The sequence below is a fragment of the Centroberyx gerrardi genome, chromosome 9 (genome assembly GCF_048128805.1).
Source record: "Centroberyx gerrardi isolate f3 chromosome 9, fCenGer3.hap1.cur.20231027, whole genome shotgun sequence".
Lineage (NCBI taxonomy): Eukaryota > Metazoa > Chordata > Actinopteri > Beryciformes > Berycidae > Centroberyx > Centroberyx gerrardi.
This window is the reverse complement of record NC_136005.1, coordinates 6,595,706-6,605,588: the sequence shown is the minus strand read 5'-3', so window position 1 is coordinate 6,605,588 and position 9,883 is coordinate 6,595,706. Positions and strand designations below refer to the sequence as shown.

Here is a 9,883-nt window from a genome sequence, read left to right as displayed (position 1 = left end):
AGTAAAGATCCTGTTTTGTGAAAGTTGGGGCTTATGATTTTCCTCTCTTTGTTTTTTCCTTTTCTTTGAGAAGCCGGGCCTCTACAACCTTGGAGAGAAGACAGGAGTCTTTTCAATGCAAATATTGGGAATAAAGAGAGTGAACTCTGCACCCTGAGATTTCATCATCCGCAGCCCATATGAAAGTCATGGAGAGAGAACAGATGACAATGCTTGAATGCAGTCTTCTTGAAGCCGATGTTATTGTGGTTGTGGTGCTATCCTGTGCATGAACTTATAAGCCAATTATATTCAAACCATCAGTTTGTAGTTAGGTAATATTATGTATTACATTAAAGATTAACTTCATTATCTTGTAATGGGCCTGTGTTTCCTGCAGTGTGCTCCCTAGCTCCAGATGACCGTGCCTATCAAATGGAGCGGCCAATAGAAAGAAATCCTGAGCCTTTAGCTCCGCCCTCCCTCCTGGTATTTCCTTCTCCCAAGATAGAGAAGTTTTTCTGCACGTCCACCGGTCAGGAAGGCGGTCGTGGATGGAGTTGTCATCCTGACGGCTCCGTGTAAACAAAACTCTACAGAGGAACCGTGCAGCTGTGATTGCGCAGCGCGGGCACGATGGCAGGCCCGACCTGCTTGGAGGACACGCCGCCCGTAGAGGAGAGGGAGTTTCAGAAGCTTATCACTCAGATCGGAGGTAAAGAGAGGATCTATTTGGTAAGTGATGTTTCCACAACCGAGGAGCAGGAGAAGAACGGGAAGGGCGACGCCGGGATATTGCAGGAGTTGATCCGCGACATGTTTCACAGCCGCGGTCCAGCCGACGGCAGCGGACACGGGCAGCTCCATGCCTCTCCTCCAAGCAGTCACGGCGACACTGCGAGTGAAAACGACGTTTGCTGCGAGACTGAAGCTGTTCAAATGAATGAACTACCTCTGCCAACGAGGCCCAAGGATTTGGGATTGAGAGCCGAGCCGGTGGGGGAGGAGGATCAGAGGCGGCGGCGGCCGCGCAATGGGAACGCTCCAAGGACCGCGACGTCGAGCATAAACATTTCTAGCCTGAAGCGAACAATAGACTCTCCTATCATCATATTCATCTTCAGGCAGGAGTTTCTCAGTGGAAGTTCAAACGAGGTCTGTCTGAAAGAGATCCTGAAGGACGTGAGGGCGCGCACGAAACGCGCCAGCAGCGCGCGGCCAGCCCTGCTTGGATTAATACGCACCGAACTGGAGAGCGCAGAGACCCGTCAATGTGCGCAACTCCTGGAGCGTCTGATCCGCTCCGTGTTCCGCAAACACTCACCAGAGGCAATCTGGGTCGGCAGTTTCATTCCAAAGACAGAAGCCAAGATGCTCATCATCAAGAAAAACGCCTGCAAAGTCCTGTACTCGTCTCAAACAGCAGGTGTAATAACAACTGTCCACATTTTTGAAGTGGTTTCAATTCAGCCTTACAAGCAACAGCACAGATCAGAGCCAAGGCCTTTTAATGTAATGTAGCAGTCTAATGTGAAACTTAATGAATCCCTGGAGCTGGTAGGGATTCAGTGTTTTGCCCCAGGACACTTCAGCAGGGCGGATGCTTGCCAACACAAAGTTAGAAACCAGACCATCTTCAACCACAAAGACCTTCTGCTGCCTTGATGATGCATGAAATGGTGGATGAAGGAAAATTGGAAAGGTTTTACACACATCGAAAACATTCTACAGTAATCAGACAAAACCAGCAATCAGAAGAAAAGAGGAATGTCGGCTCACTCTTTCAGTGCTTCCGAGAAGTGGACAACCCTAATGAAATAGAACTAATCCTATAATAAATTTTAGAAGGATACTATGCAGATATCACAGCAAAACTACAAGTCTCTATATGACTATTAAAGGAATATTGTGATACCATAGGAAACAAAAATACTCTAAAGTAGGCCTACAATAATGTCATCACCATTATCACTGAGTATAAGAAATACACTCTAAGTCCCTCTAGGAATGTTATTGTGATATTATAGTGATATCATAGGAGAAAACAATACCATAAAGTACAAAATGGTCACTATAAATTCACTACTGAGTATCACAGATGCACAATAGCTCCCTATAGGAATAATATACAAATATTAGAGTGATTATTTGTTAGGGTATTGTATGCATCATCAAGGCTTAGCAGGGTGCTCCATTATGTAGGTCAGACCATGACACTCACAAGACCAGACATTTATGCACAAGTTTTTTTTTTGTGTTTTTTTTTTTTTTACTCCCAGGCTTCAATGGCCCTGAGAACAAAAGAAGCATTCATGAAACAATCTGGCCCTTAGATAAGCTGCCAAATTGTTAAACGCCTGTTATTGCCTTTTCAGATAATACCAGGGATAGAGGGAACCCGCTTTTCTGGCCATTCCAATGTTTGCCCCGGCCTGGCAGAAGAGGAGCAAGAGGCCAGGCCAGCAGCGCTGCAGCCAGCAGGCAAAGAGGTAACAGCACCGTCCCAACCTAGTTCAGTCTGACTGAGCTGGGACCAGGCATTTCCAATCCTCTTTTTGTATTAGATTAAGATTCTCAAAAAAACTGTGTAACGCTGTTAAAAAAAACAGATATTGGTGATGTATCTTGCACTTCTAGGCCCATATTGTTGTTTGGTGCTGTATTTTTCTTATTCCCATAGATAACTGACCAAATGTAGGTGACATGACATCAAGTTGAAATATTTCCAGTGCAGCTACAATGGAGTTTGATAGCAATTGAATTTTTTTTCATCCATCTAAAACATCAACGGTAAACATAAGGTTTTGGTGTCAGTCCCTCAGAGTGAAAGAGCGACGGCTTCTTTCTAGAGCCGCCATTTTGCACCGACGTTCAACAGTCATACAGGGAGAAATCCGTCGTAGAAGAGGAGAGAGATCAATTTCTCCAGTAGTCTCAATAGACCAGAATGCAATGCAGCCACAAGACATGCTGCATTTTGAGTAAAGTAAACAACATAGAATGGTCGCTCCATTCAAGGCAGGTGCTGGACCTGGAAGTAATACAATATCTAAGAAAGAAAGTCTGCACAATGAAACTCCCTTTTGCTACTTTGTTGTATAGCACTGAGCAGTGTGCTCGAAACGTCACTTTGTGGTGCTATACAAGTAGCAAAAGGGAACTACAGTGTGCAGACTTTCTTTCTTAGGTGTTTTGAGTAAAGGGCATTACTCTCGCTTTTTCCGGACTGGAAAAACTCTCTGGAGGTTGTCGAAAGTCATTCAGGGAAATATATGAGATCACTAACTGAAGTAGAGGAGGCAGATTGAGGGAAAGTGGGTTCACCAAAAAAGTAAATTACAATACTTCATCACAAAATAACTCCTAGAATGCAGTGCACTGAACATCACAGATTGATGATATCTAACAGTGTAAGAGTATCTAAAGGTGGATCTTTCCTTTAAGCATGACTGACACCATGTTTCTAGGACTAACCCACTTCGCTCAGTGGGTATTGGGAGCAGGGAAATGCCTGAACCCTGCTGCAGTCAGACCGTATTGTCTTATTCTTCCCAATAAACTCAACGGCAGACAGAAAGCGTAACGTAACAGTGGTCTGATTGTTTTGCAGGTGACACGGGAAGTATAGAGGAAGGGATTCCTCTGAAAACCCATTCTCTGTCCGCTGGACCTCATGTGGACGGGGAAACAGCTGGAAGGGACAGTTGATATCGTGACACGGGACCCGTGGCCACACCCCACCCCACCCCCCACCCCCCCTCACTGTGGACAGTGTTTTCACTGTTAAGTCACAAGCTGGCCTTAAGCAACATCTGGTGCTGAAGATTCATACTGCCTGTCGCCACGTTGCTTCACAGTGTTCGATATTCTCGCTGTTCAGTCTACATGAAACTCGTCCTCAGGCAAAATCTGCAGCTGAAGAGTCAATACGATCCGTTGCCATGTTGCTGACTGAAACACTGGCTTAGATACACTATGATACTATGATTAGTCACAGAGGAGTTTACTGAAGTCGATACAGAGCCGTTTATAGTAGCTCACTAACCAAAGGGTTTCTTGTTGATCAGTTAGTCAAATCATTTTAATATAACACTACATATAATCAAAGTATTCGTTGGCATAGACATGCAGTTAAGGACACTACTTCTTATTTAAACTCTCATCTCTTCCGTTTGGTTAGTTCGGGGTTGGAATAGACTGCAGTAAGGCTTATATTAGAGAAACATATCATTCAAAAAAATATGCAGTGCTTAAATGTGAAGCATAAGAAGGTAGAATATGAATGTGAATATTGTGCCTTAGATGACCAGTATTGACAGTTACACTAATACGCCTACCTGGAATAGAAACGGAACACTTTAACTTATGATTTTGTGTAGGTGACTAGTCTGTGTATTCATATAAATATGGAAATAAACATAACTCTTTTAAACTTGTTTGAGTGAGCATCGATGTGTTATAAATGACATGGAGAAAAGGGTGATGAGAGAACATTTTCATTACGGTCTGCTTTGGATTTGGGAAGGTTCAGGGGTCAGATTCTTTAAAAAAAAAAAAAAAAAAAAAAACCGCTACAACAAGGCTAGGGTGGAATACATACTCTATTTCCTAAGCATTCAATAGGCCTATTCAATACAATAAACTACTTTCCAAAATCTGAAATTGTCCATTAGTATACATTACACATTCCCAATGACTACATTACCTTTAGTTTATGCTACAAGTAGTATATTTATATATTGCAACTACAGGTCTAATTCCAATCACAAAAGAAAATGTTAATTGATTTCTTAGAGTACATTTTCGATTAACTTGATGCTCTTAGATGAAGAAAAAAACATAGGAAGTGGCAGCCTAGTATTTGCTGTTGTTTTAGTCCCCCAGTGGCCACAGCGGGCTGCACAGAAAGCACAGGCAAAAGAACTGATTCATGGGAGGTCGGCTTTGGAGAGCCGGTTAATAAACGGACAAGTTTATGTAATATATGTCTGTAATTTCGCTTCAGTAACATGGAAACTTGTATGAATCTATTCGAAATTATACGGGTTGGACCAGCAACGAGGATGCAATGGCTAATATAATATCTTACTTTTTTTTTTTTCATCAGGCACAAAATAGGTCGCCCAAATCTCAGGTCCTTTTGAAGGGGACTTGCGTTATTGGACAAAAAGAACTCAGCAGCGGCTGCGTTGTGTTCCACACACTAGTAGATTTCTCAGATACTGTCTTTTCTGGTATTTTTCTCCTAAAAATCATACGGAATTTACAAGCTCGATCCGGGATCGTGGAGTTGAGGAGGGAATAAAGAGCCAATCATGATAACATCTGCCGGTAAGCGGTAGAAAATGTGTTTATTTTAGCCAGCTGTAACGGTAACGACGTTAGCCGCCATTGATTTAGCTGAGTCACACAGCTAGCAGTTGTCAGTTTTTAACCGGTGACAATAAAACAAGGAGTATGTGATGGGTTTTCATAAACAAAGAACACCTTGTAATGTGTCATGGACGTGCATAGGTGTTGATTTCGATTACTGTCTCTTAATTACTTAGTTGAAAGCGGTCTAGTAAGCTAATGCTAACTGTAATGTAGCTACAAGTCTTCAACACACTGCACTGTCATCCAGCTCTTCAAGTCTGTGTTTGTGACAGTTCAAGAGGCTACTTGAGAGTTGGAAAACTTAGTGTTTCAAATCTATGATGTTGCAACAAAATTATGTGAGCAATAAGTAGCTAAACGTCTCAATTTTCTTTCAGCTGGAATTATTTCACTCCTCGATGAGGAGGAGCCCCAGCTCAAGGTAAGACCCAGCGTGAAGAAACACAAGTGATGGACCGGGTGCCTAACGATGAGACTCTATGCCCCGATAGGTGCCATTCTCTGCCGTATGGAGAGAACGTCACGCCAAACTCTATTCAACAATCTGGTGATTTAATGAGGCTTTGCTTATTGGCAAACATACACAGCTCACAGGACATGAAATAAGACCTTTTACGAATCATAAGGGACCACTGGTAAATTCGGCATACATATGATCCACCAAGCAGCACTTACTTTAAATAATATTTCAACTTTTAGAACTGGTTCTCCCATTATTCCCAATTCTACAAATTGAAATTATTTTTAAGTAATTGCTGATTGATCTACTGGATTTATGCCAAAGTGGCTCCTGCTGATTCCTGAAAGGTTGTAAGTCATGTTTTACTAGGTATGTACATTTGCCCATAAGCAGGGTGTATTAAATTGCCAGATTTTTGAATGAAGTTTGGTGTGAGTTTTCTCCATAGAACAGAGAACGTCATTTAGCAGACTCACGGATGGATCTCAGTCTGTCCTCCAAGTGCACTCAGTGTTCTGATTTGCAGTGCAGGATGGGCAATGACATGACTGTTTCAGGAAGGCAATGCAAGCTTCAGACTTTATGTTGACTGTTGCATTCAGCTTGGTACAGGGTTGTGTAGCTTCAGTGCTACATTCCTGTCAGGCTTAAGTAAAAATAACATCTAATTTGACAAACATATCATGTTTCATGACTGCAACCTATGGTGGGTATTGAATAAACTGACCTGGGTTTCATGTAATAACAAATTTTCATTGTCTGTAGTATTCAACAGGACAGTTCAACACATTAAAAATGATATTTATGCAACATCTCTTTGTTTACTTGCAGGAGTTTGCTCTGCACAAGCTAGACGCCATTGTCAACGACTTCTGGGCTGAGATTTCGGGATCAGTAGACAAAATGTAAGTGCTTTTGGTGAGCTTCTGTGGGAATTTGATATGCAGAGTTGAGGTGTGAATATTAAATCAGGCAGCAGTAACTGAAGGTCCCTGTTTTGTTCCTCCTATCCTGACCCCAAGTGTCTACCTTAGGGAAAGAGAATCACTTTTATTCACGGTAGCTCAACGAATTGGACTCGGTTTATAAGTGATGACACATTACAAAACAGATTTGACACACTAAATGCAGGACAAAACATAGCAGGGCCTAACATAACAGAGGTGAGGGGGGCTGTCAGTGTCCAGTGGGGCAGTAGTCCTAGTTTGTAGTGCAAAACAAAATCACAAGGATCTCCCCGCGTAGTAAGGTCACAGGTGTGCAAAGTTAGGAAGGCTTGTTGAAGAGGGTAATTGCCTTTGGGATGAAGCAGTTGCAGTGGAGGGTTTTGATGGAGGTGGAGGAACAGTCTTCCAGAGGGTAGTATGTTGAAGTGGAAGTTTTCTTAAGCAGTACACAGAATCCCTGCTAGCTGCTCTGTGGCTGAACCTGCTGTCTGACCTCCTGTGGCTGTGGGAAGGCAAAACGACAATTTCCTCCCCGCTGATCAATAGAATATCACAAACGAAGTCTCTCACCGGTTTCATTTTTGACAATCTCATGTAACCAATTGCTGTCTCCTCACAGCGAGGTCTTGTACGAGGATGAGACGTTTCGGAGCAGAGAATTCGCCGCCCTGGTGGCCTCTAAGGTCTTCTACCACCTCGGAGCCTTTGAGGAATCCCTGAACTACGCTCTGGGTGCTGGAGATCTCTTCAATGTCACAGATGACTCGGAGTATGTGGAGACCATCATTGGTGAGTGATCAAACAAAAACACTTAAAACCTAAACTTGTTTACCTGACTTAGAACTTCTTTAGACGTGACAGCTTTATTGTTTGGATGCTGCTGCTTTGACCCTTACCAGTTTTGGTTAAATGCCTTAAATGGAAATAAGAACAAGTGTCTCCACTTCAGCATGTAAACTAACCCTGGCATCGAAGTGGATAAAGCCTATGGTGTAGTTGATGAAATTGCTGAAGTTGATTTGAACTGCGTAATGACATTCAGGAGTGAAATACAGCACTTCTCTTCATCCCTTTTGTTTGTCGCTGCTAGCCAAATGCATCGACCACTACACCAAGCTGCGGGTGGAGAATGCCGAGCTGCCAGAGGACGAGGAGAAGAAGAGCATCGACCCTCGCCTGGAGGGCATCGTCAACAAGATGTTCCTGCGTTGTCTTGACGACCACAAGTACAAGCAGGCCATCGGCATCGCCTTGGAGACCAGGCGCCTCGACATCTTTGAGAAGACCATCCTGGAGTCGGTCAGTGGGCCTGTTACCTCTTCATGTTTGATTTGAGATTAAGTTTGTGGAATATTTATTACAAGCTTTCATACTCACCAGAATAGTCCTAAATAGTCTGACAAAACTTTGACAGAATTGATCAGAATCAGTTTATTCACCAAGCCCAGTAAATGTCTAAGCATTTGTCTTGGTTACATTGGTGCACAGATATTTCTTATTTTAACATTTTTTTTCAATTGATTAATCATTTAGTTTATAAAATGTCAAAAATAATGACAAATGCAAAGAGAGAGTGCAAGATTTATACATATCACTATATATATTATTACATATATTGCACAGATTACTCTATCACCTGTATAATGGTAATTCTCATAAAGAGTCTGGATTTTGAATACTTTGCAGTTACTATGCCCTTTTCCAGAGTCATTCCTTGTCATAAAACACAGAAATAATAATTAATTTTTGTTCTCCTCCTCTGCAGAATGATGTGAGTGGCCTCCTGGCCTACAGCCTGAAGGTGTGCATGTCCCTGATGCAGAACAAGAAGTTCCGTAACGAGGTGCTGCGGGTGCTGGTCAAGCTCTACATGAACTTAGAGAAGCCTGACTTCATCAACGTCTGCCAGGTAACCATCAAACCACAAAACAACTTTTCTGCATCATCTCCCTTACTGTTATTTCTTTACCTTCTATAATACATGAACCTTCTAGAGATAGATTATTATTCTATGGGTTGCATGATACTGACAGAATTTGTTTTTTGCTGCTGGAACATGTAAAAATATGTTTGTGCGAGGGGGATGAGATGCTAGTTCTTAGGATTTATGCAGTTTAAATATGAAAAAGAAATTCTCCAACACCAGAATACTTTGTTTCGGAAGTCATCTGAAACGCTTCTCCCTCAAAGAAAAAAATTGCAGCTTCTTGAGATTTGGGAGTTGCAGTAATCAATATTGTGATTTTAGTATTATATCAGTGAATTGTTCAGTTGTGATTGATTGTCTGGGCAGTTTTGCATTGACTTTTCCATTTCTTACTATTGATTGCTTGTGACGTTGGTGGTCTAGGTATTGATAATCTGTATTCTACTGCTGCTGTAATATAATTTACTTTGGATAAGACCATCAGCTGAACGCTTAAAATTTAAAGTCGGAATAATACTACTGAAGTCCATTCCAGTCCCAGTCATAATGTTGAAGGAATATATCTTCAGGATGCACCCGCTTTAGTTAAGTCAAGTCAAGTCAAGTCAAGTTTATTTATATAGCCCTTTATCACAAGCATGTCTCAGAGGACTTTACAGAGAATGTGTCTAGCTAGGTCTAACTAAACACAATCAGTGGTAAACAAAATTTTGTAGGACAGCATGATGAAAAACACAAGGTAGGTAGGAGCAGATTTAGCGAGACAAACAATCTGCCTATTCTATATAGCCTAGCCTACCCGGCACCCCAGCCTTAGACCCTAAATGCACACAAGGAAAAACTCCCAGGAAAAACCTTAGTGGAAAAACCTTAGTGGGAAAACTTGGAAGAAACCTTGGGCGGGCTGAGGCAGATAGGGATCCCCCCCCGGGACGGCTTAGCGTGCAATAGGTGCCGGGCAAACATTTACAGAGTCATGGGCAACAATGATGACAGGAAAAAACAGAGAGAGACAAAAGAAGGAGAGGCAGCATGCGGTGGTGAGAGGGAACTGAGGCCAGCACTGATGAGCTTTAAGTAGCAAACATTTACCTTTTTTAAGCCAATAATCAAAATGGTTCTCAATTTCATCTTTCACCTGACCTATGGTTTATTTTGTCCCCTTAGTTGAATAACTAATAACTAATCTATCTA

The 9,883-nt window shown here is 42.2% G+C and overlaps 2 protein-coding genes across 2 annotated transcripts in view; both read left to right on the top strand.

Annotated features, from left to right (window-relative positions):
- The first annotated feature begins 524 nt into the window (after positions 1-524).
- LOC139918989 (uncharacterized) lies at positions 525-4,415 on the top strand. Its single transcript, XM_071908541.2, has 3 exons — positions 525-1,405; positions 2,355-2,468; positions 3,590-4,415. Exons 1-3 carry the CDS (start codon positions 616-618, stop codon positions 3,685-3,687), a joined length of 1,002 nt encoding a protein of 333 aa, XP_071764642.2. The 5' UTR covers positions 525-615; the 3' UTR covers positions 3,688-4,415.
- A 753-nt stretch (positions 4,416-5,168) lies between these two features.
- The window catches only part of psmd1 (proteasome 26S subunit, non-ATPase 1), a 53,971-nt gene continuing 49,256 nt past the window's right edge, over positions 5,169-9,883 (top strand). The window contains exons 1-6 of the mRNA XM_071908525.2: positions 5,169-5,310; positions 5,733-5,776; positions 6,647-6,720; positions 7,382-7,551; positions 7,853-8,061; positions 8,528-8,671. Of these exons, the coding sequence (XP_071764626.1) occupies positions 5,295-5,310; positions 5,733-5,776; positions 6,647-6,720; positions 7,382-7,551; positions 7,853-8,061; positions 8,528-8,671 (657 nt within the window). The 5' untranslated portion in view covers positions 5,169-5,294. The remainder of the gene's footprint in view (positions 5,311-5,732; positions 5,777-6,646; positions 6,721-7,381; positions 7,552-7,852; positions 8,062-8,527; positions 8,672-9,883) is intronic.

Bases quoted from the DNA above. Each gene is read 5' to 3' on its own strand.
- LOC139918989 (XM_071908541.2), top strand. From the start codon at position 616: ATGGCAGGCCCGACCTGCTTGGAGGACACGCCGCCCGTAGAGGAGAGG. The intron at 1,406-2,354 runs GTGTAATAACAA...TTGCCTTTTCAG, and splicing joins GTACTCGTCTCAAACAGCAG to ATAATACCAGGGATAGAGGG. The intron at 2,469-3,589 runs GTAACAGCACCG...ATTGTTTTGCAG, and splicing joins TGCAGCCAGCAGGCAAAGAG to GTGACACGGGAAGTATAGAG.